Source organism: Stenella coeruleoalba (genome assembly GCF_951394435.1).
Source record: "Stenella coeruleoalba genome assembly, chromosome: 1".
Taxonomy (NCBI): Eukaryota; Metazoa; Chordata; class Mammalia; order Artiodactyla; family Delphinidae; genus Stenella; species Stenella coeruleoalba.
In genome coordinates, this window is record NC_137169.1 from 124,774,333 (window position 1) to 124,799,239 (window position 24,907).

The 24,907-nt window shown below is 57.1% G+C and overlaps 1 protein-coding gene across 2 annotated transcripts in view; it reads right to left on the reverse strand.

Annotated features, from left to right (window-relative positions):
* NAV1 (neuron navigator 1) overlaps positions 1-24,907 on the reverse strand; it is a 210,937-nt gene that overhangs the window by 10,310 nt on the left and 175,720 nt on the right. For both annotated transcript variants that reach the window (XM_079911959.1, XM_079911960.1), the window contains 16 exons: positions 23,065-23,203; positions 22,299-22,596; positions 20,872-21,565; positions 19,950-20,393; positions 19,270-19,311; positions 18,510-18,658; positions 16,774-16,944; positions 15,738-15,790; positions 15,037-15,060; positions 14,851-14,928; positions 12,158-12,241; positions 11,858-11,969; positions 4,456-4,577; positions 1,099-1,295; positions 805-997; positions 439-607 (listed from right to left, as the gene is read on the reverse strand). In XM_079911959.1, the coding sequence (XP_079768085.1) occupies positions 439-607; positions 805-997; positions 1,099-1,295; positions 4,456-4,577; positions 11,858-11,969; positions 12,158-12,241; positions 14,851-14,928; positions 15,037-15,060; positions 15,738-15,790; positions 16,774-16,944; positions 18,510-18,658; positions 19,270-19,311; positions 19,950-20,393; positions 20,872-21,565; positions 22,299-22,596; positions 23,065-23,203 (2,969 nt within the window). The remainder of the gene's footprint in view (positions 1-438; positions 608-804; positions 998-1,098; positions 1,296-4,455; positions 4,578-11,857; positions 11,970-12,157; positions 12,242-14,850; positions 14,929-15,036; positions 15,061-15,737; positions 15,791-16,773; positions 16,945-18,509; positions 18,659-19,269; positions 19,312-19,949; positions 20,394-20,871; positions 21,566-22,298; positions 22,597-23,064; positions 23,204-24,907) is intronic.

Consider the following 24,907-nt stretch of genomic DNA (forward strand, 5'->3'; position numbering starts at 1 on the left):
GGGCTACTCTTCGTGGTGGTGCGCGGGCTTCTCATTGCAGTGGCTTCTCTTGTTGCGGAGCACAGGTTCTAGGTGCACGGGCTTCAGTAGCTGTGGCTCGCGGGCTCTAGAGCGCAGCCTCAGTAGTGGCGCACGGGCTTAGTTGCTCCGCGGCATGTGGGATCTTCCCGGACCAGGGTTCGAACCCGTGTCCCCTGCATTGGCAGGCAGACTCCCAACCACTGCGCCACCAGGGAAGTCTCTCCAGATGTTTTTATCTAACCCAAAATTGAAACTAGAGACCAAACCTGAACAGTGATTAAGGTCTTAGGACCACAACAACCCTCGGTGTCTCAGGACGCCAGCAGCGGCTTGGCGGCAGCACTGCTACGTCCCTGACCCAAGGAAGCCGCACCACATCGAGCGGGGGCGAACCCTGTCCTTCTCCCCAACAGGTACCTGTATCTGCGAGGCTCGGGCTGAAGGGATGGCTGAGCGCCAGGCCCAGGGAGCGGCGAGGGGATGGCAGAGCCGAAGATCCCGGGGCCTGCCCTGCAGCGGAGCTCGCCGAGGGCCCCGGGGCCACCTTCAGCCGGTCGTTCTCAGCTTTCAGCAGGTCCACCTCCAACTGCGGCAAAAACGGGGTGTGTGTGTGTGTGCGTGTGGGGGGGCGTCTGGAGCCTCGGCCGCCGGGCCCCGCCCCCTCCCCGCAGCCCCGCCCCGTCCAGGGGCCCCTCCCCGCCCCCCGCCCCGCGGCCCCGCCCCGTCCAGGAGTCCCTCCCTGCCCCCCCGCCCCGCGGCCCCCCGGCCCCGCCCGGGACTGACCTGCATGTTGTGCATGGTCTCCCGCAGCTGGTCCAGCTGGTGGGCCGAGTTGAGGGCTTCCAGGCGGATGTCCGTGAGCTTCATCTCCTTCTCCCACAGCTCGGAGCGCAGCTCGGACACCTCCTTCTTCTCCGGCTCCTCCTCCTCGCTGCCCTGGAACAGCCGGGCGTGGGGGGCCGGGGGAGCGGGGCCCCTGGAAGGAGGCAGGGAGCGGCGGGCATTAGCCGCTGAGCCCGCGGGTGGCGGTAACCGGCCCCACTGCCCGGGGAGGGGGCTGCAGTGGGGGGCACTCACTCGGGGGCATCGGTGCCCGCGGAGGACGAGGCGGAGGACTTGATGGAGGGCGAGGCAGTCTCCGTAGCCTGGTGCTGCAGTTTGGGGGACGAGGGGGCCGAGGAGTCGGGCGTGGCGATCTCCTCGATGTCAGAGTAGGAGGAAGCGGACTTGGGCCCCTTCTTTATGCTGAAGGCTTTGTTGAAGGAACTTCGGAGCTAGAACAAAGCAGATCCGGGGAGAGAGCGGTCAGGGCTCCGCGCTGGAGACGGTGAGGGCGGAGGGGCTTCTGAGACAGAGGCCAGAGGCAGGGATGTGTCGGTAAGCAGGCCTCCCCCAAAGGCTTCACTGGCTTCGTGGAATACAGACGGGAGACTCGCCTAGGAATTCGGGCTGGGAGAGAGTGGGCCTTGCTGCTGTGCTATGGGAACTTTCTGGGCCTTCCCTGCCCCCGTGGGGGAGCCGCACCCGTGAAGGGACGGAGGGGAGGCCCCGGGACACAAGGTGTGTCTCTCGGCGACCCCATCCCACCTCCCGCAGACCAGCAACTGCTCCGTCTGCAGCCTGGCTCACCTGGGCCTCAGGACCCACCTCTCAGCAGGGCTCATCGGATCAGAATCTACCCACCAGAAACTTACACTACGATTCTGTCCAATCGACAGAAGGGAGTGGAACCAAGCTTCTTTTAGTGCCTCCTGTGCTCCGCACATTACAGGACAGTGAAAACAACCAAATACAGGTGCTTTTGACTACTTCCACTCAAATGTCCCAGAATTAGGGACACCCCCCCCAGCATTTCCTCCAAGTACGCAGGGGATTATAATCTGACCGTAACTGGCTTGGCCTTGGGTGTTGATGAGCTGGGTGTTAGGGATGAGGGAGGGGAACCAGGGTTCTGTCCCACACCCATCACATGCATCCATTTAGCATGCGCACACACACAGGGAGACAGAGCGGCAGCCGGACACCGAGAGTAAAGGAGGGGTCGAAGCAAACCAGATCGCTGGGAAAGCAAGAGAAGAGAGTGCAAATCTGAGGGCACTCTTTCCATGTGTGTCTCCTGGAGCCTGGGAAAGCTGCAGGTGGTGGCTGGCGCTGCGGGCGGGGCGTGTCAGGGTCTCTACCAGGCGGGACATAGGAAGACCCATCTGGTGATGGGGATGTGGGGGAGGGAGTGTGTGTGCAGGGGACATGCCATCACGTGGCTCAGAGTGTCAGGAAGCACCGTTCTCTGCAGAGGTGGAGACCTGGGACTAGGACTCGGGCTTCCTGATTTTCTACTCGATGAAGACTTCTCTAGCCCCTGCCTCCCGGGGAAGCCGTGTGTGCGTGTGTGTGTGTGTGTATGAGTGTATATGTGTGTACCAGTGTGTACGAATGTTTGTGTATGAATGAGTTAGTGTGTATGTGTGTGTGAGTTGTATGTGTGTGCATGCACGTGTGTGTGCACATGCAGGAACAGGTCCTGTGACACCCGTCTGCCGGGAGCACCCGCCCTCTAAGATCACAGAGATCCTAAGTGGGAACAGTGCTGTGTGGTTCCGTGTCCCCAAAGCAGAACTGCTGGGCAGTGCATTGCGTGGTGTGATGTGGTGAGGGATTCCGTGGTCAAATGAGTTCCGGAAACAGTGGATCCAGCAAAATGAACCGGGACTCTGTCCTGAGACACGTGCGTGTAGAAGGCAGCGTTCCTCAGATCCGAGCATCTTGAAGGGCTGCTGTGGAATTCACCTGGGGCGATGCTGCGCTAAGACTCAAGGCTCAGTAACCCCTGCATTCAGGTCCTTCCTCCCTGTGCCCCTCGGTCAGGCTCTGGGGGAGGGAACTGCTCCCTGCCTGCCGCCTCTTCTGACCGGGGTCTGCAGGAAGCTCTGCGTACCCCTCTTTGCCCGCCACGATCCCACCTCCGTTGCTTTAGTCCCCCGGGGCCTGCCTTCCGGAACGGGTCTCTCGTCTGTGAGTTCCCTGGGCCTCACTCCCTGAATTAAGCCTTTGACGCTGCTGGCTTGTTACGTTTTATATGGGCAGTATTTTTGTCTCCCTGGCAATTCTCCAGACTCCTCGAGCCCACAGACTCCGTGTTTCCTGTCCTCACAACACCCAGTGCAATGTTGGGACAGGGTTTGAGTGGACCTTAGCGTGTCTGGTTTGTCATGGAAATTCTGGGTTCGCTTTCTGTTTGTCTTAGACTTGTATACCCTAATCCCCGAAAGGTCTTTGGAAACCCCATGGCTGCAGAGGGCTTCAGGCTTTAGAGTAACCTGAGGTCCAGCGCTCACTTCTCTCTGGTTCATCTCACTCCAGAGCTAAATCTTGAGGCTACCCCCGAACTGAACTGGCCTCTGGCAATCTCTTCCATTAGGATCAAAAGATCAGGGCGCTAGCTTTCCGGACGGCGGAGCGCGGTCTGACTGCTTTTATAACAGGTGGACTTTGGAATGGGGTCGGGGCGCGGCAGGAGGCAGAGCCCTCCCGCTTGGTGCCCGGCCAGACCTCTCCTCTGTCCTCGTGGGGCGGCCGTGGATGGACATGCGGGGGGGGGGGGGCGTTAGGGGCTTGGCGGAGGTGGTCACAGTTAGTCTCGTGAGTGGCCGTCTCTGTTTAGGGGGAGGGGCTCGCTCTGGAGATGGGGAGGGTACGGCAAAGGCAAAGAGAAAATGGAGAGGAGTGAGTGTCTTACCTCGTAGACCTGGAAAAAAATAGGGATTTGAAGTCAGCATTTTGAAGGGAAAAAAAAAAAAAAAAGAAGCAACACTTAATCACTCATTTCACACGGTGGCCCCTGTCTGGACTACACGAAGGTCTGTGGGGGGCTCATCACACGGGGACAGCGGGTGGCACATGCCCTCGTGGGGGCCCCCTCCTCCACATGGGCAGCAGAGGGGCTGGAGGTGTTTTCCATCTGCCTCGATAGTGTCAGAAAGGGCATCCCAAGTCGCTTTAGGGTTATCTGGGAAACAACCAACCAACCGAAACAACACTCTCTGGACCGGTCAGGTGATACAAAGGTTCCTTTTGAGGTAATCTGGAAAGTTCCACAAATGCCTCTCCAAAAAGCTGAAGAAGTGACCTCCAGGAGCATCTAGAATGAGTGGCTTTGTTCATAAAATCTTCTGTCCACAGTATGGGAGTGGGTGGAGACAGATGGGGCGTTCCCTTCTGAATGCCTCCTGTTGCCCATCAGATGTGTGCAGGGCTGGAGGGGATGGCTGGCGGGGGGAGGGGGCAGGTAGCTGCGGCAGACCTCACTCTGGGCAGACGCCACCGGGGGCTCCTATCAGATGGGGCTCATCGTGGTGAGTTCTGGAAGGCTGGCTCCCGTGCTGAGGTGGTGTGGTCCCCCAGCGTCCCACGCGGCTCCCCCAAACCTTCACCTACCCAGCTCTTCTTCTTCTTCTTTTTGGCATCGGCCTCCTTGCTGCTGCCGATACTGGAGTGACTGGTGATGCTGTTGAGGCTCGAGATGCTGTCCGACGAGTTCTGCCTCTTGATCCGGAGTTCTAGGGGCCAAGCACAGGGGGCAAACACAGACACGGTGGGTTTAAAGGAGACGGCGTGAGGCTTAGGGCAAGTCTCGCCGCAGGAGAGAGAGGAGGAACCACCACCTCCTGGTCCACATTCTTCAGTTTTTAGGATCATCCCCTCAACGAGCCTTTACTGAGTGCCCATCACGTTTCAACATCAACAAAGGTTAAGGGATAAAAAAAAACAAGTAGGAAATGACCCCCATCCTCAGGAGGCTCCCAGTCTAGTAGGAGAAAAAGCAGCACAGAATCCAGTGCCCTCGGCTTGAGCAGGTGTGACAAGGGGCAGCCCCGGCCAGGCGTCCACAGTCCTATGGAGACAGCGACCTGACGCCCTCAGGACTTTCTCCAGGAATATTGGCTGGGGGGGTCCAAGGCCGAGTGCCCCACATTTAACCCCCAAAAGCTTTAGTTTCCTCATCTGATGGGCAGAAAATCTTTTCAGCTCTCTGAGAAGGTCTGCAGTGGCACCAAAATGACGCCCTTTTCTACTACAGAGAAGGAAAGGGTTAATAAAGGAGAAGGCCTTTGAGTGTTGAAAGAACCAAAGCTCTTCAGGTGGGAACACTGGAAAATGATTTTAGGGCTGAAAAACAGTCCCTGCAAAGGCTGTGCAGGGAGCTGGTTGTGCGTTGGGGCTCCTCAGGCTGGGTAGCGGGGCCGGGGACAAGGGGAACAGCGAGGGGGACGCTGGAGGACAAGCCCGGCGGGGCGAGCCCTGGGGGCCCCTCGAAGGAAGTCTGCCTTGTGCCGAGAGGACTGGATTTTTAAAACCTTATTATGAAATCATTAGAGGTTCACAGGAAATTGGAGAGAAATGGGCGGGGAGGTCCCCCGCGTGCACCTCTGACCCAGCCTCCTCCAGGGTTAGCATCTTGGGTGACTATGCGCAACGTCTCACAGAAACGAGGAGAAAGGCAAAGTGGCAGGAACTAGCCCAGAAGCAGGGGGCTAGCGGTGCCTGTCTGCGGCTGTTCCCCTGTTCAGCGCAGGAGACGTGGCTGGTTCTTTCCTCGCCTCTCCTTGACCAGCAATGGATCTTTCAACTCTAGTTTTCCCTTCATACCACAGGGAAAACAAGACCCTAGGATCCGACGAAGGAATCACCACGCTCCCAAAGCACATGGAAAACCCTTCGCTCCATGACTATCAAACCAAGTTTTGCTGTAACCCAGCGTGCCTCCAGTTATTTTAAAAGGTATGCAAACTTCTCAAGGGGATATGCTTAACCGAAGTAAAGAATTTTTCGTTTGTATAAAAATGGAGCTGTGGGTCCATACATATTTGTTTGTATCTGCATAGAAAATTATTTCTCGAAGGTTTACAAGAAACTGTTAGCAGTAATTACCCCTGGGGAGTGGGATTTGGAGGGGGGTTCGGGGAGAGGGATTTTATCTTTTACCGCACACCCTTTTGTATACTTTTCATCAGGGGCTGGCGAGCTTTAGCTGTAAAGGCCAGACAGTAGATATCTTAGGCTTTGTGGCCATTTGATCTCTCTTACAACTACTCGGCAAGGCTGGGTAGCACTGAAGCAGCCGCAGACAGTATGTACGTTAAAGAGCATGGCTGTGTGCCAGTGAAACTTTATTTAAAAACAGGTGGTGAGCCAGACTCGGCCAGTGGGCCAGGGTTTGCCAACCCCTAGTTCACATTTTCCTCCAGAACGTGTATTGCTTTTGTGATAAATTTAATTTACAATTAGTTACTTAACAACAAAATGAAAGGCAGCAAAACAAGTATCTATCATCCGTTACTTGGGGGTCCAATGAGCTGCGAGCCTGTCAATTAGATTTTTCAAATATGCTGTATGGTACTTTTAAGAGCAAAGGACGTGCTTTAACTCGAACAATCTTCAAAAAGTTAAGAAACCTTTTGTGCATTTAAAATTTTGTGCCGTGTACATTACCTATTTACAAGCAAAGTAAAGTAGGCATCATTGCTTTAAGCATTAGTTCTTTGATGGCCAAGCTGAACCTGGGTCAAGAAGAATGAGGGAAACATGAAAGCAAAGGACAGGATTCACTTATCCATTCAACACAAATATAGCTGAAGAATCAGGTGCACTCGGGAAACTAGAAATAGCTCAATGTCCCAGACCCATCGCTCAGGAGCTGTGTTTGAGCCAGTTACTTGTCTTCTCTGATCTTATTCTCAACTGTAAAATATATTTTATAGGGTTGTTACCTGCAATAAACGAGTTAACATAAGTACAATGCTCAGAACAGTGCCTGGCACACTGGAGGTGCTCAACAAAGGCTGGCTGTTCCTGTGGTGGAAGCTGGGGCAGAGCCCGCAGGAGAAGTGATGGGAGATGTGGAGGCGGCCAGAGAGAAAGCGCATCCTAGACCGGGAGGGGGGCGGTGCTCCTGCTGCAGGGTTTGCATGTGTTCTCTTTCCCTTTAACTTGCTTTTCTGAAACGTTTCAAACTCACAGGAACACTTAAAGCACAGCACAAGGGAGGACACCCACAGGCCCTCCCCACCATATAACAACTGTGACGTTTTGTTATATTTTTGTTATATATATATAGTGTGCGCCAGTGCACACTCTCTCCGCAAACAGACAGACACACCCACACACACACACAACATTTTCCTGAACAATTTGAAAGCAAGTTGCAGACGTGACACTGTACCACTAAACACTTCTAAGAATGAGGGCATCATCTCACAGCATCAGTATTACACCTAAGCAAATTCAAATTGCAATGATTTCTGATGTTAACTGATGCGGCTGGATCACTCTGGGGGCAGAGTGACAGGAGGACTGTAGCAACACAAGACTAGTTAGGAAATTACTATGGTAACCCGGAAGAAGAGTGACAGCCTAAACCAGGGGAGTGACAAGACAGCGGAGGACAGACATACAGATCTATGTGTGAGTTATGTGAAGAAGCTAACTGACCACACAGGGTGAACAGGGAGACGTAAAGGATGACGCTCCTATCGGTGGGTTCAGTGACCAGGCAGGTGTTTGTACCTGAAGTGGGCAAAAGTGCAGAAGGGAGAGCATTAAGCAGTTGGAAATAGAGGTATGGGATTCAGGAGCGTGACACAGATTAAGAAAAGGGACATACAGACGAAGAAGTTGTAAAACCCATTGAGTTAAAAAGGAACTCAGCAAGTTTGCAGGATTCAAGATGAACATACGAGAAAATCAGCTGTATTTCTCGATACTAGTGATGACGAATCTGAAAATGAAATTAAGAAAACAATTCTATTTACCATAGGATCAATAATTAAATTCAGCAAAAGAAATGCAAGACGTATACTGAAGGCTGCAAAACACTACTGAAAGAAATTAAAGTATATCTAAATAAATGGAAAGGCATGCCATGGTCATGGAAGACAGCATTGTGAAGACGACAATACTTTCCAAATTCACGTACTGAGCCCATACAACCTCTACACCAAAATCCCAGCCGGATAATTTGCAGAGATTGACAGAGTGACCCTAAGATTCACATGGGGAAACAAAGGGCACAGAGTAGCCAAAACCATCTTGAACAAGGTCAAATTTGGAGGACCCACACTTCTGATTTCAAAACCTACTACAAATCTATAGTAATCAAGGCAGGGTGGTACCCGCTAAGGATAGACATATGAGTGAATTAATGGCATAAAACTGAGAATCCAGAAATAAACCCATGTATTTCTGGTTGACTGATTGCCTGCAAGACTGCCAAGATAAGTGAATGGGGAAAATAGTCTTCTCAACAAATGGTGCTGGGACAACAGGACAGCCACTTATAAAAGAATGAAGTCGGACCCCTACCTCACACCATATAGGAAAAGTAACTCGAAATGGACCAAAGATCTAAATGAAACAGCTAAAACCACATAAAACTTTTAGAAGCTAACGTGGGAATAAATCTTCATGACCTTGGATCAGGCAACAGTTTTTTAGGTACAACACCTAAAGCACACAAACACATACACAAATCGAAGAAAAAAACAGATCAGGGCTTCCCTGGTGGTGCAGTGGTTCAGAGTCCGCCTGCCGATGCAGGGGACACGGGTTCGTGGCCCGGTCCGGGAGGATCCCACGTGCCGCGAAGCGGCTGGGCCCGTGAGCCGTGGCCGCTGAGCCTGCGCGTCCGGAGCCTGTGCTCCGCAACGGGAGAGGCCACAGCAGTGAGAGGCCCGCGTACCGCAAAAAAAACCAAAAACAAACAAAAAACAGATCAATTACACTTCATCAAAATGGAAAGCTTTGGTTCTTCAAGGTGAAACGGAGCAGGACCCCGTGGTCCTTGCCACTCCCATGTCCTCAGCCTGCCTTTTGTCTGTGGAAAAACTTTAGCCAAAGAATAAGTTTAATCAGAGAAGTGAGAAAATACAGAAACAAAGGAAAACAGTCAAAGGAGACCAAATAATAATGATAGGTTAGTCATTAAGCATGGTCAAGGACCTTTAGTTCCTCCTTAAGGGCTACAGATAATATTCTGAGCCGTACCCTGTGAGCTGGCTTATAGACACTGAAACCCCGACCAGCTGGAAGAAGTTAACTACACGATGACCAGGCTGTAGCCATGACCTAAGCTGCCACAATTCCGAGAACTGGCATCAAGGAAATGGGAACAAACAGACCCTGGAACTGAAGCCTAACTGTACCTAAAAGAATCAAGATGACGCTGGTCAGACCACCGATGACCAATTTTAAGACGACTGTCAGAGCTGACTCTGCTGTTTCTACATGTTGCCCCCTCCCTCTGTCTACAAAAGCTCTCGCCCACTGACTGTCAGTGGGGGGAGTCGGCCTTTGGACAGGTGTCCGTCCTCCCCACCGGACTGCCGGCATCCAAAGTAAAGTAAACTTTCCTCTCCACCAACCTGGCCTCTTTATTGGCTTTTGAGCGGCGAGTAGCCGGACCCCACTTTCGGTTACAAAGGGACAGTGTCAGAAAGTAAAGACAACTCAGAATTGGAGAAAACATTTGCAAATCATGTATCTGCTGAGGGGCTAGCATTCAGAATATACTAAAAACTCTTAAAACTCGACAGTAAAAAGAAAACCTGATTGAAGAATAGGCCAAGGATTTAAACAGACATTTCTCCATAAAGGGATACAAATGGCCAATAAGCACGTGAAAAGAAGACCCATTATATCCTTAGCCACTGAGGAAATTACAACCCAGATCATAACGAGATACCACTTCACCTCCACTAGGACGGCTATCACAAAAAAAGACAACAGCAGATGTTGGCAAGGATGTGGAGAAACTGAAACCCTCAAGGTGATGGGAAGAAGGACAAGGGTGCCGCTGTTTTGACAAAGTTTGACAGCTACTCAAAAAGTCGACAGAGCTACCACATGACCCAGCAGTTCCACTGCTGGTTATACACTAAGAGAACCGAAAACATCTGTTCACACAAAAACTTGTGCATGAATGTTCATAGCCGTGTTATTCGTAACAGGCAAAAAGTGAAAACAACCAAGTGTCCACCAACCGATGATGGATAAACAACGTGTGGTCCACCTATACGATGGAGTATTATCCAGCCAATGGAGTATTATTCAGCCATAAAAAGGAAGTCCTGACACATGGTACAACATGGATGGAGCTCCAGCCCCCAAACACCACATACTGCATGATTCTATCTACATGAAATGTCCAGAACAGGCAAATGCACGGAGACAGAAAACGGATTAGTGGATGCCGGGGCTGAGAGGACGGAGGAAGAGGGAGTGACGGCTAAGGGGTTCAGGGTTTCTTTGTGGGGTGATCAAAATGTTCTGGATTTAGATGGTGGTGATGGTTGTAAATACAACCTTATTGAATATGCTAAAACCCACTGAATTGCACGTGTTAAAAAGGTGTGAATTATATCTCAATTTAAAAGAAAAAGAGATTACAGAAGCTACCGGATAGACGTGAACACTAGGGAGAGTGTGCACGGTCAGAAGAAAAAGCTGAGGCTGGAGCCCTGGACAAGGTGTTTTCCTTGTGATGAGAAAACTCTTAGGATTTACTCTCAACCGCTTTCGTGCAGCTGTCTGTGTTAATTGTATTATCACGTGGCACCTGGCGTTCTTAGTACTTATTTATCTCCTACCGGAAGGCTGCACCTCATGACCACCTTCATCCACCCCCAGCCCCCCGCCCAGATCACCCCTCATTCTGACTTTCTCTAGCAAAGCTTGACTCGCGGTTAAATCCCAGGCTCACCTGTCACTTGAGCCCCACGGAACCCATGTGATCTCGGTCTCATCTGAAGAGTCGGTTCATTCCCCTCGGAGAACCGAAGTGAGGATCAAGTGGGGTTACACACACGTTTGCGCACGCACACGTCTATGTCAAAGTGGAAAGTGCTAGTGTTTTAGACTACTTTCCAGGGCACTTTTAGGTTCATGGCAAATTTGAGCGGAAGGTACAGAGATGCCCCACTACCCCCTGCCCCTCTACGTGCACGGCCCCCCCGCTATCAACCATCCCCACCAGAAGCTACATTTGCTACAATCGATGGACCTGCACTGACACGTCACCGTCCCCCGGAGCCCAGAGTTTACACTGGGCTTCGCTCTTGGTGGTACATACTGTGGGTCTGGACAAACGGAGAAGGACACATATCCCCCATCACCGTGTGCTACAGAGTGCTGTCACCGCCCTGCAAATCCTCTGCCTTGCCCACCGCCGTTCCTCGCCCCCAGCCCCGAAAGCCACAACCCTGTCACCGTCCCCAGAGTCTCGCCTCTCCCGGAATGTCATACAGTCGGAATCACGCAACACGCAGCCTTTCCCGACTGGCTCTTTCACTCAGCGGTGCGCCCTTAACACGGTCAGCGTCTTCTCGCCGTCTGATTAACTCATTTCTTTATAATGCTGAGTGACACTGCGTGGTCTGGCTATGGTACAGTTTACTCATCCTTCCGCCTACCGCAGGACATCGGGGTTGCTTCCAAGTTTTGCTGACTGTGAATAAAGCTGCTGTAAACACCCATGTTTAGGTTTCTGTGGGGACATAACGTTTCAGCTCCTTTGGGCAGATACCAAGGAGCGTGACCGCTGGGCTATACAGCGGGAGTACCTCGCGTTCGTAAGAGGAAAGTGCTATGTTAGCGACTGTCTTCGACAGTCATTTGAGGTCGGAGGTGAGGACCCTCTCCTCTCCCTCACCCTCTGGGGTGGTGGGGTCATGCCCCGCTGCTCCTCGCTGACCGTCCGAGGGCCCCCACCTTCTAGAAACCTGACGTGGAGAGAAATCCTGCAGTAAGCCTCTTTCCAGCCCAGCCCTGTGGCCGGAAGGCCTACCTTTGGGTGTGGCTTCTGAGGCATTGAGGGCCCCCTGAATGACGGCCTGGGCCTCAGAGTTCTTCTTCTTCAGAAAGTCTATGGTTTCCCGTAAGTCCAGCAGCTCAGTGTCCTGAGAGAGAAACGAAATGGTGTCACGGGTGTGGCTGGGGGACACCTGCTCTGTGCCCGGCCGGGGGCTGGGCTCGGGACTCTCCAGACCCGATGTGGAGGGCAGGGAATTGGGGCAGGTGGAGGAGCCAGGGCGGCAGGAGGGGGGGCGCCAGCCTGGCCTGTCCGTCCCCCGACCCGCGCTCTCACCTTCTCCTCGGCTGTCTCCGCCAGGTGCCGCAGACGGCATGTCATGCTCACCAGGCTCTGCTCAAAGGCCGCCACCAGGTTGGCCTGAAACAAACACGTATGGGGGTTCCCCAGGTGCCTGGGTTTGGGGAAGGGAGGAGACGTCTGTGGGAGGTGGCTAAGCTGACTGCAGGTCTCAGAGCGGACCAACCGCATGGGGCTCTTACACCTTGCTCCCATTTCTGGCCCGAAGAACATTCCTGGGGGGCCCAGCGCCTTGAATGATAAAGCGGCACAGACAGCATCAGGGTGGGGCAGGTCTTTGGAGGCGTCTAGGGATGCGACACCTACTGTTTACGGAGGTGGGGCTGTCCCCTGCCTCCAGGGGGCGTCCCCTCGGGGGCCGTCGCTTTATCCTGGTGGAACTCCTCCCCCAGGGCCCCATCACTCCCAGAGAACGGGTTTGGGACAGCTTCCCAGCCCCGCGCCCAGGGGGCCTCCATTCTTCGGTTCTGGCCGCCCTTTCCCTGATCCTGGGGCTGGAGCGGTAGCTTGGGCCACCTCGCGGCAATTCCACAGTCTGGCCACTAGGTGTCGGGCCGGCTCCGCGAGGGGCCCCCAAGGACTTGGGGGGGCAGCAGGGGGAGGGGCAGGAACTCCAGCTCTGCCAGCAGGAAGGCCTGCAGGGAAGGGGGGCGTGCTGAGGCTGGGACCAGAGAGGGGGACGCTCGCCCTGGGAGAGGAACAGCCGCGGTTCGCGGGGAGTAAACTGTGGCCCTTCGAGGGAGGGGCGCACTCCACACAGAGCTCTGGGGGCCGGTAACCCCTGCTTCCTGTCGGCCAGTGGTTCTGCCTCCCTGGGGGTCGACCCTAGTGTTCGCCCCCTGTCCTTGACACAGGCTGGAGGCCTCTCTGGTCCAGGCCGGGCTCCTTGGCACGTCTGTGCCTCGATGGGGTTACCTCCACCTCTGGACTGGGAGCTCCTGCCTTCCTGGCCTTGGGTCACCTCTTGTTTGGTCCCTACATCCCTGCCCGTCTGTGAGCACGTGCCTCCTCGGGAGGGGCCCCGAGACCCCGGCTCCTCGGGGCTTTTCCGTGCCGGCCTCTTCCCGTCTGGGGCTCCCTCTCCTCTGGGGGGGCTGCCGCCCCGCATCCTGTCCCTCCTCTGAGCCTCCCTCACCCCCAGCCCCACGAGGGAGCCTGTATGCCCTCGGGGCTCAACCGGGGGTCTGGAGAAAGGCTGGCATGTGGGAGGGGGAAGGCGTCCAGGCTGTGCCCAGCGTGGGCAGCTGGGGAGTCCCGGTGAACAGGACACAAGGTCTGGAATCAGGGGACCCTGAGAACAGCAGAGAGCCTTCCAGAATCCAGGACTCTGACCCCCAGCGAAAGCCTGTCTCCAAAATTCAGGACCGTCGTGTCTGAGCATTCAGATTCTCCTCTCAGCCAAAGGGAACTTCCTGTTCTAAGAGAGTCACCTTCTAAATTCATTCTCTTGGCTCTGGTCCAGACTGGACAGCAGGACACTGACAGGGTGTAAATGAGTCAGATGAGCTCCTGCTCTCTGACACCCCTCCCCCGCTGCCGTTTCCCAGACATGAATTTCCCGGGCTCTGCCAGACGGGATGGCCTTGGGTGAGGCGCCAGGGACAGAAGAGATGGGTCTCGTTTCTATTACGATGCTTATGGGTCCCCAGTTGTGGGGAAAAGGCTTGGTACGAGCTTCGTGCAAGCCAGTAAGAATACAACGGACCGACCCAGAGTTTGGGAAAGAGAATAAAAAGAACAAAGAGAACAGCCAGTGTGGTGAGGACACCGCTCGCTGCCCGAATGTACTGGAAACACGCAAAACCGCGGTGCCGGGTCTTCTACCTGATTCCAGTGAGACCCAGGCCTGACAGCTGGGCTCCCCAGAGAGGAAGGGAAGAGAAAAAAACCAGCAAGGACTGCGGAAATTGCAGACATGGTTACTTTGTGCAAACACTTGGAAAGCTCCGCAGATCCGGCTCAGCTGTTGTTTACAGCTTTGGGGGAAAATGGCTCTTATGTTCTCTGTCTGCAGCTCGGTCGCAGGGGAGAGGCTTCTGCGGCCTAGTCTGGGGGGCAGCTTCGTTTCTCCCCATCTCCCAGGGTGGAAAAACCGAGGCCACAAGAAACGCATTCTAAGCGGATGTACTCTGGGCAGGCTGAGGGCGGCGACAAGAATGCGGGCTCCCCAGCTAAGCTCAGGGGCCCCAGAAGACAAGGCAGCTGTGGCCGAGGAGCCGGAGCCCGGGCTGGCCTCCTAAGAGCGTTGCCGTTCCCAGGTGGGGTCCCACTACCCAGCTGTGTGCCTGCCCAGCGACGGGGTGAACAACGACACGGGCAGAGGCAGAGGGTTCCCAGGGATCTGTAATTCTGATCCGTGACTATTCCTGTCCACGGCCAGTGGCAAGGCTGTTCCCACCTCCACACAGAACCACTGATATAAACCCTTTTCTCTTTCTCTAGGGGCTTCACGGGCCGTCGGACGGGCGCTCGTCCGTACCTATGAATTAGGGTGGGGGTGCAAATGGCTCCTTAGAGAGACCCCGACTCGGAGGAGGAGGCCGCTCTCCAGATCCTCCGCTGCCTGGAATCAAAGCCCACGGGACACCTTATGAGACAGTTCTCCTGGGGCTGAACTCATCTAGTTTGGGCCCAGACAGCTGCCCGGCTGTCCCCTCCCCGGCACTCACGTTGGCGGAGAGCTGCGACGTCAAGGTGGCTACTTTCTCCTGGGATGACTCCAGGGCCCTGCGAAGCTTCCGGATTTGCTGTGAAGGAGACGGAGATGCACTTACGGTGGCAGAAGAGGTGTAAGGCTCGCAAGGAAGTGGGGTGCGGGGGTGTTAGGAGGCCGGGGCGAAGGCTGGGGACCCTACCTCAGACTGCATCCTCTCCTCAGCCTGGTGAAGGAGCACAGAAGCGGGGTGGGGAGAGAGAGAAAGAGAGAGAGAGAAAGGGAGAGAGAAGGCCGTTACTACGGAGGCAAAGGCAGCGCGCAGAACTCGAGGAAGCGAGATGCAGAAGCGCCCAGAGGCTGACGCCCTGTGGCCGGGCCTGGCTCTGCACGGGGTGGGCTCAGACCCCAGACCACGGATCAGTAAGGCACACCTCTGGGGCAGAGGTCACAGCCACCTCTGCCATTGCCAGGAAGGCTAGGAAATGCAACTGCTGATCTGAGGGCTAACCCTGTCGCCACCAACTTGAAGGAGTAAAGCATTAGGGGCAGAACGAACCTGAGGACCCGCTTACGCCTCACGAGCAGACGCGGGCCCAGGGCCCACGAGGAACCTGGGGCAGATTCTGCACACAGCGGGGGTCCTGGGGTCCCTGAGCGCGGCCCACCCTCCCGGGCACAGAACGCCTCCACGACCAGGGGATTCTCCGTTTTTCAAAGGAGGCACAAAAGGCGCCAGGGTCGCTCAGGGATTGGCGGTGAGGCCGGAAGGACCACCGAGGTCTAGAAGCGCCCACTTCGTGCCCTAAGCTCCAGGGGCCCCCACCTCGCCCCGCCCCGCCCCCAGGAGGGTCCAGGGCACAATTTGGTGCGGGGGGGGGGGTGGAGAAGCGAGGCTCTTACTGAGGAGTAGGTGGAAGAGGCACTGGAGGCCAAGGACAGCACTGAGCCGTGAACTGCAAGAGAAGCAGAACGCAAAGGGTTAGCAGAGCGCTCGGCCGGGGAACCCGGGGAGGGTTCCCGGGAGGAGTGCTAAGGCAGGGGCTCGGGTTCTGATCCTGGAGCAGAGAGGGAGAACAGAACAGAGGACGCGGCTGTCTGCCCCACCGAGGACTCGAGTTCCGGGCAGAGCTGGCCTGCCCGCTCCGGCCCGTGCTCTCGGACAGCCGGGCCGAGGGCCCTGTGCTTGGCCTGCCCCTCCGAGGGCGCAGGGCTCCGGGAGAGAAGACGCTCCCGGGCACGGGTCACCGCCTCCCCCGTCAGGAAAGCACTGTCGCTGCTGAGGAAGAGGCAGTTCTCATCAGAGCTGCTCAGAACGAATCGCGACTCTGCCTGTGCCTCCTCTTTGCAGTGGGGACCGTTCAGATGAAAAAAGTCTCCAAGTGTAAGACACTCGTTCTGATTCTTCATGAACGACAGCCCTACTGAGAGAACCGGAGCAGGTCGGCAAGGAAAGCCCCCGGGATGAGCGTCCTGACGTCACCAAGTCTCACCCCCAGAAAGCCGGGCTCCAGCTCTGACCACCACGCCCAGAGGGCGGCCCTTGAAGCTGGTCTTCGGAACGTTCTCGAAAGAGGAATGAGATGCCTAATTCTCGTAAGGCTTTAAGAGCTACCTCTGCGTCCCCGTAAGCGGTCCTGTCCTCTGACGACTGGGGGGATGGGAGGACGGTGGCGGCGTGCTCCGAGGGTACCCTCTCAATAAGCCTTCCACGCTGCCTCCCCTCCCCCCACCAGGAGGGGCTCCCAAAGCCCCGGGGCTAGACGGTGCCACCCGAGGTTTCTGGGCCCCCAGACCCTTCAAAGGGACGGGAAGAGAGAGCTGAAATGGCCCAATCGGATGTTCTGTGAGGCAGACATGTGCGCGGTGGCGGCAGCGGTGCGCGAGGGGACCCAGCAGAGCTGGGATGAGCGTGAACCGCGCTGGCATGAAGTCTCACCGTCGTCCGCGGGGTCTCGGAAGGATCCTGACCGGATCATCCCCTTGGGTCTCTCGGCCAGGGACAGGGTGCTCCCCATTTGGGAGCCGCTGTACAGCGCGAAGGCCGCCTCGTGGGTGGGGATGCTGTTGGAGCGGGTGATTCTTGGCGTGGTGGCCGCAGTGGGACTCACTGGAAGGACAGAGGGGGGGACAGGAGAGGGAGGGGAGGGCGGGAGAAGAGGCAGGGGCATCAGCTTTGGGTCCCGGGGGCGGGGCGCCAGGAGCAGAGGCGGATGGAGGGGCAGAGAGGAGGCCGGCGGGCGGCGGGTGTGCAGGCGGCCGTGCCTGGGAGAGCAAAGCCCTACGAGGAGGACCCTGCGTCTGAGCCGGGGCGAAGAGCGAAGCCTGTTTGAACGCCCTTCCCTCGGGCCTGTCTGCCCAGAGAGGTCGCTTTCGAAGGTCATGCTGGGGGCCCGGCAGCTTTTCTGAAACCTTCGCATCACTTGGATGTGCCGATGAAAACGGGGTGTCGTGTTTCTCTAACACACAACGGGCTGCCAGGGAGGCCTGAGAGTTCGGAGCAAGGCTCAGATCCGAGTGATGAAGAGGACCAGCGAGGGGCAGGGCCCAGGCTGTGGGGCGCACGGCCGGGCACCACGGAGGGGAGCGGCACTCCCCAGAAACACGGCCGGTGCCCAGCATGACCCTGGCTGGAAGGCCAGAGCCGGTGAGCGGGTCCGGGAGGCTGTGCAGCCCTGCTGGCCCGCAGCCCAGCCCCCTCGGCCCCTGCCTCTCCGCGTGCATGCTTGGGGCGGGGGGTGGGGCTCCTTGGACACTCCGTGGACATCCAGTCTCCGGGAAGACCCGAGAAGAAGACAACCCCACCTCTCCCGGGGCCCTTCGCCGTGTGTGAGGTGATGATCGTGGCTTGGCCCGGCCCCTCATCCCCCTGTGTGGTCTCCATGGAGACGGACAGCAAGCTGGCCCCGCCCTCGTTTTAATGGCTCTCAGGGACCAGATGACCTTCCCTTTAGCATCGCGCCCTTCTCTAGCAAGATGACCCCGACTCCTAGTTTCCTCAGAGTCCCCAGTCGTCCCACAGGCGTGTCACAGGTCTGCAGGTTTTGCTTACTGCCTTCCTTCGCCCCGCTGAAAGAGGCAGTGGATTTGGAGACGCAGGAAGGAAGCAACAGGCCGGCCCGGGCACTGTCCTCAAGGGCCCCCGGCACTCGGCGCCCCAGGAAGCAGGGCCGTGAGCCCCGGCCTTCACCCCTCCCGTCTCTGAAGCAGAGTTGCCTCCTCCTCACAAGCTTCCCCTTCTCCTCAGACACCAGGAAAGGAGAGGCCAGCACGGGTCTCCCTAAGCCCTGCCTCTAGGATTGGACGGTCCCGGCTCCGGGGCAGACCCACGGCTGCACTCGACCGCTCACCCCCTGCCTCCCCAGCTGCCCAACGCTGTGTCGCGGCGCTGGGTGCGGCGGCTCCCTTCTGGCTGCACCGGGTTTTGCTCTGGGCCTCCCTTACGGCTCTTCCACGCCAACAGGCAGACTCTCTGATGCTGCAAGGACCCCACAGCCCGGGCCCAGGGGCCACGGCTCAGGTCCGGGTCTGGCGCACTCAGCCGTGCGTCTCACGATGGATGCATGAACTGAGACCCGTGAGCCGGCCGTCACGGCGCGAACCAAGTATGGGGTGAAACCCAAGGCCCCGCTGCCCTGCCGGCCCCCCTGCACGGCGGTGACTGCGGACACTGACCTATGGTGGTGAGCTGGCCCTTGGCGCTCAGGGACATGGACAGCGCAGGGGGCGACGGCAGCTCTGGCTGGTCGTCGGACTCGGGCGGCCCCCCGATGCTGTGGGAGTGTCGCCACTCCTTGGCCTCCTCCTGGGGCTGCAGCTGGTACCTGCGGGCGGCAGCCAACAGCTCGGTCTAGGCTTCTACCACCTGAGCTCAGAGGTGAGCTCCAAAAGCAGGACGAGGAGGTGGGAGCCGTCAGGGCTGACTACGGGGGGTGCGGAGGGAAGCAGCATCCTCCCGGACCTCAGGAGGGGCGGAAGGGCTGGGGACGCCCCTGCGGGGCTGCCCGAGCTAGGCCGAGATGACGGAGGCCCGGGACAGAGCTCGGCATTCGAACCTCCCAGCAGCAGGAATCACCGGACCGCAGGACCTACTGCCCACCTGAGTGGCCAGAGGTGGCCCGCTCTCCCTGAGGTTTGGGGGGGCGTGTTCTGGCAGGACTGGGGCAGACAGCACAGGCTGGTGCGGGAAGTGCGTGAGTCCCATGTGCAAGCCTGTCTCTCCTCTGTCACCTGAGCCCCGGCTACAAGGTGACGCACACACAACAGTGAGCCTGGGTGGGCGCCTGGGAGGATGTACGGGAACCAGGTACACGTGACCGGGGCCGAAAGGGGCACCGCATGCATGACTGGAGCCTGGGACAGGGCGAGTTACGTTTTTTCATACAGACCAGGAGCCCCAGGTATAGGAGAGAAAAACACATGTAAGGGTTATTACCTGAGCCCCTTCTTGGGAAGAGTATTCCGATCCCGCTGATTACTGTGGAGGAAAGAAAGAGAAGCATGTGGGTCCATCTCAGGAACTAGAGTTTGGGAGCAGAGGTTTGACGGATGCAACACCGGGACCCAGGGCATCCGGCCGTGAGGCCCCCGTCGCCATAAACAAAGGGGAGGTCAGCCACAGCCGCCTCTGGGCTCACAAGTTGAGAAACTGTTTGATGTTTTTCTCTGATTAGCTTCCCACTCCCCCGCCTCCCCTCCCCGGCAACCAGGGATTGAACCTGGGCCCTGGGCAGTGAAAGCGTGGAGTCCTAACCACTGGACCGCCAGGGAATTCCCTCTGATTTGCTTTTTAAAGATCATGCTGTGGTAGATGAAAACCAGGATGTGACATAATAGGGGTGATCTGGGGCCAGTGATTAGAAAGCAGAAGCTTCGGATGGCAGGTTAAACCAGGCATGAGGGCTCGGGGAAGTCACTGAACGTCTGTGTACTGGTTCCTCGTGTAGCAGGTGAGAATCAGAATTTAAACACAGGAACGAAATCCTGTTCCTTAAGAGTTGCTGAGAAGCAGAGGGGGTTACGTAATGTGCACACAAGTGTCGCTGGTCACAGAGCAGCAGTCAAACAGGCCCGGAGGCAGGAGCGGGCTCCCTGGGCTCGGCCCCGCCCACCCACCTGTCCAGCTGCCCAGTCCTGGGGCTTCCGCTCCAGGTCAGCTCTTCGGCGTCCTCCTCTGCGGGGGCGGCGGGGGGCGCGGGGGCTGCGGGCACAGGGGCGCTGCTGGGAAAGGCGCCGGGCAGGCTCATGGGCATCTGGAGGGACTCCATGCTCCTGTGTAGGCCCGAGAGCTTGGAGTACATGCGGGTCTCTTTGGGGACGCCGAAACTGCTCATGAGCTCCAGGCCCTGGGAGAAGCTGGCGGAGTTGATGTTGAGGATGGGGGCTGGGCTGGGGCTGAAGCAAGAAGGGAGGGGACCCCCGGCGGCCGGGCCCGGAGTGTGCAGATCTGGGACCTTCGGAGCATGGGCATCAGTGGACGCAGGGAGATCCAGGCTGTTGGAGTTGACCTTGTCCAGATTGGCTAGGGAGGGTGGCTTGACAAAGCTCTTAGCCGTGGCCCTGAGAGAAGTACGATAAAACAGGACATTCAGGATCACGGAGTTAGAGAAACAACAGGCAGGTGGGATCGCAGCCAAATCCTGGTCCTGTTTCCTCACTTTTGGGCTCTTTGCAAAGCACGGGGGGCTTCTCTCAATGCCACTGGGAAATACGGGGGAGGAAATCTGACCTGGGCACCATCAAGTCTTAACGAGGGGGCAGCACATGCACAAGGGAGACAAGGGTGGGTTTACGCACAGATGGACGTGTGTGTGTGAGAAAATAAAACAGCAAAACCACCCAGGCAAGAGCTCGGAGAGGCTCAGAGCACATCGGGGGGCACCAAGAACAGCTCCGAAACACGGAAGAGGCGCCCGGCACCCGGGGAACAGGGGGGAGGCCCAGGGCCAGCAGGGAACAGGCCGCCCCATCTGAGGCGCGCCGGGACCCTGGGAGGATGCTGGGAGGGCAGACAGGAGGAAGCGCCCAGCCTGGGTACCTGAGGGGGGTTGGCGGCAGCTCTGCCAACTTGGGGGCCGGGGGGTGGCTCGCTTGGCCCTTGGGCGTGCTCTCCGGGGAGCCCATGCTCTTCAGGGCCACGCTGTCTGGGTCCAGGGCCACGGCCTTGGCCTTGGCCTTCTCCTTCTCCCGGTCCGTCTGGTTGACGGGGGCTGGGGTGGCCCGCCCGCCGGCCGCCTTGGAGGGCTCCTTCAGCCTGGAGGGCGTCAGGCTGCCCTGCCTGGTGCTGAGAAGGCTGGGGTCGATGCTGCTGCTCACGGGCCGGGGGCCGGCCCGCCCGCCGGTCACGCTCATGGAGCTGGACTTGGCCGGTCGGGGCAGGCTGCGGTACTGGATGTTGGAACGGGCGCCCGGAGCCAGGAAGCCGGGCTCCGCGCCGTTGGGCACGTCCAGGCTGGTCTTGCGTCCGTTCGCCGGCTTGACGGGGATGCCCGAGGTCTTCTGCGCCTTGCCGAGCGTGGCCGAGCCCCCGGCCTGCACGACGGTGGCCGTGCCTGTGGCGGGAGGGGGCTTCTTGTAGCCGAAGGACCCCGATGTGGATGGGCGCGCGATGCCTGAGGGAGGCTTCTTGGCGTCACCCAGGCGGTCGCGGCCGGCGTCCGAGGAGGAGCGCTGCAGGCCGGCGCTCTTCACCGCCAGCTTGCCCTTGTCGGTGGCCTTGCCCTCGGGTTTGCCTGCAGAGAGCAGACAGGAGTGAGCGCTGAGACCGCCGTCTCTGGCCCCGGGAGGAGGGGCGCCGTGGGCGGGCGAGCGAGAGCCCCGCAGGCTGAGGACCCTTCTCGCCAGAGGGGAGGGGACTCTGGGCGGGACTGGCCCCCAATTGATTGTTGTTTTCTGCCCCCAGGGTAGGGGGTCCCATTTTGGTTGAACCAGCAGAGGCGATCACAAAGATGATCAAGAAGGAATGACATCTAACCCCGGTCCAGGGAGGGAAGGTGGGGGAAGCAAAGGGACGGGACTCAGCTGTGTCTGCCGGTGGTTAGGGACTAGAGGGGGCCTGACGGAGGCCGCGGGTCACCACGGAGCCACTCTGGGAGCGGCACGATTCTGACAGTGTGCCAGGACCTCCCCGGGACGGCAACCAAGCCCTCAGGAAGACAAGTGCATCACCCGCGTGTCCCAGGAGAGGAGACGGAACCACTGGACGGTGTGAGGCAGGTCAGGCCAGGCTCCCCCCTCCTCTACACCTGGGCCTAGGCGTTAAGCACGTGGCATTTGTATGCCCACATCTGCACGACGGACATCGTACTGCCCGTCGTCCCTGACTCGGGATGGCCTGGAGGCTAGGGTGGGCAGTACGTGGAAGCAGCGTGCGGGCTGGCCGTCTCCCAAGGGTTAACGGCTGTGAGGAAGCCAGGGAAGCAGGACTTGGCCCTGGGCCCCCCGGTCCCTCGTTACTCGGCTCACCTGCGACCTTGAGGGCGCTCTGGGCCGTGTGAGTGATGGGGGAGGTGACGGCCACCGGTGGGGTCTTGCCCTTCTTCAGGGACCCGGGGTGCCCCAGGGTGACGGGCTTCTTCAGTTCCCCAACCTTGGATGGGTCGTCGCAGCTCTCGGGCCGCTCTCGCCGCCACTTGGCCGCCCCGGGCTCCATCTTCAGGCTGCCGCTGTCGTACTCCAGCTTCCTGGGGGCCTTCTCCTCCGACTCACTGAACCAGTTCAGCGCGCTCTCTGCCAGCGAGCGCTTCTCGGAGTCCGTGCGCAGCTGGAGACGAAAGAAGGCAGAGTGGACGCTCAGGTGGGGAAGGGGGGGGACTGGGTGGAGAGAGGGGCTTTGGCTGCCGGGTGGCCCGACCCTTCCAGAGCAGACAGTGAACCAGCCTTCCGCCCGCAGAAGGACAGCACAGAGATCTGTGCTGTCCAGAGGACAGCACACAGATCCCGGGCTTCTCTTCCTCTCCAGGTGGGACAGCACTTACGGGCATCCCTCCGAACTGGCGTGGGCGCTTGATAGAGGCCCGCCCGCCCGGCGGGACAGCAGCTCACGCCTTAGGTGACTGCCCGGCAGCTAGGGATTTCTTTCCACCAGCTCAAGAAGGACTTGGCCAAGGGCACGTGGGAACCAATCCCACGGAGCAGGTGAGCGGACGTGCCACCCTGCGCACAGGCACGGCCCGGTCTGCCCCGCGGTTCTCTTGCAGAAGGCGGCTTAGGCATCCGCACTCGCACGTACCACTATAGTCGAGTTCCTGCGAGATGCCGTCGGCGTGGTGGGCAGGGAGTTGAGTGAGGAGCTGGCGTTGAACTCTTCCGAGCTGAGGTTGTCAGAGGCATCACTGAGCCCGCTGCTGATGGAGCTGCTCTCATCCCAGCTGCGGGACAGGAGAGAAGGATTAGCAATCAACACAGAAGCCACGGCGAGAAATAAAGTTCCCATAATGAGGGCAGGATGGCTGTACTCCAGCATATAGACCGGCCAGAAGGGGAAAAGCGTGGGGGTTAGTCCTGGGTTTGCCAGCAACGCAAAGAGTGATTTAAACTTCCTTGTAATTTGGTGATGTCCTTTCATAAAAGGAAGGGACTACACAGGGAGCTCTACTCAACACTCTGTAATAACCTATGTGGGAAAAGAATAGGAAAAAGAAAAGATATACGTGTTAGACATACACTGAATCAAGGTGCCTTACAGCTAAAACAAGAACAATATTGTAAATCCACTATACTCCAATATATAATAATTACTACGTTTAAATTAAAAGAAAAAGAAGGGACTAGCTTTATCTGGTCAAGGAAGATGTTATATCTCCTTAACAGAAAGGCGTATTATAGAGACAAGGTAATTCTTGGATGGATCTAATCACACAAACCCATTTCCCGTCCCTATATATAGCCTCCATTCTTAGAATTACTGTATCTTTATTTCTAGATGTGTTCTCTAGGTATTTTCCCTCCTTTTCCTGAATTTTTCCACACCTGATAACCAGGGCCGGAAAAAGACTGATCTTTTCTAGAGCCGCTTAGACCTGTCACTTCTCACTGCCCCCCTCTGTATCGGGTTCACCCCATCCTGGGACCGGGTCCCGCTGCTTAAGAGCGTGTACCACTCTTCTGGTAAGTGAACCCACTTTAGGTGCCGTGGCCAAGCAGAGGGGCCAAATGTGTGCTGAATGGTTTCATTTCTCTGCCAGTTGCTCGGAATATCAGACTTGTGGTGCCTGGGAGAGACTGTCGTTAAACATCTGTCCGTATGTCTTTATATCGAGAACCCTGGTCCGTATATTCAGAGAGCCTGACACAGCCTCGGTCACTCTCCCACAGTCGCTTGGCTATTGGTTTTTCTGTTTGACAAGTTTCACAGTCAGAACGTTTATTCTGAACATCTGAACGAGATGCCTCCTCCTGCACCGTTCACCTCCTCTTGGACCATCCGTGCTTGCTCTCGCAAGTTTCTTTTTGTTCACACGTTATTTTCAAAGCTCAACTTCCATCCCCTACAACCGTTTTTCAAAGGTCCCATTGCCCAAGCCCTTCCCCATTTCTATCTCTTCCTTCTGGACACTACAAAGCGCTTCAGAAATTCCGTGTTCAGTTTTAGAGCCTCAGACTGAACACGGGACTTGAGTTAAGACTTTAGTAATTCCGTGGGAATTCTCTCTACACCCTCCCATCCGCGTCCACAGTGAGTTTGCTCGTCAGCTTCACGTGTGTGCTGAAGCGGCTTAAGATGTTTTCCGTGAATTAGCCGGTATCTGGGAAACGTCTCCCTTTAGATTTATTTTTGAGTTTCGTATCATGGAACAAAAATCAGACACACAAGTCATCTAAGTGCTTGGCCCGGATTTCGGCTGGCCTCCGGCTGATTTATGTGCTGGGAATAGGAAAGTGGGTGGTTTGGACGTTTGGCTTGTTGCTCTGCAGGGATTAAGCCAAATACATTGAGAAAGGGCAAAGAAAGCACGGGGATTAGACCACACTACAGACTGAGCTAGACGTTATTACTGTGAAATATGGCCATTGTTAAATGACAATCCACTCTTCTCCCCCACTTGTGACATATATGAAATCTCACATTTGTC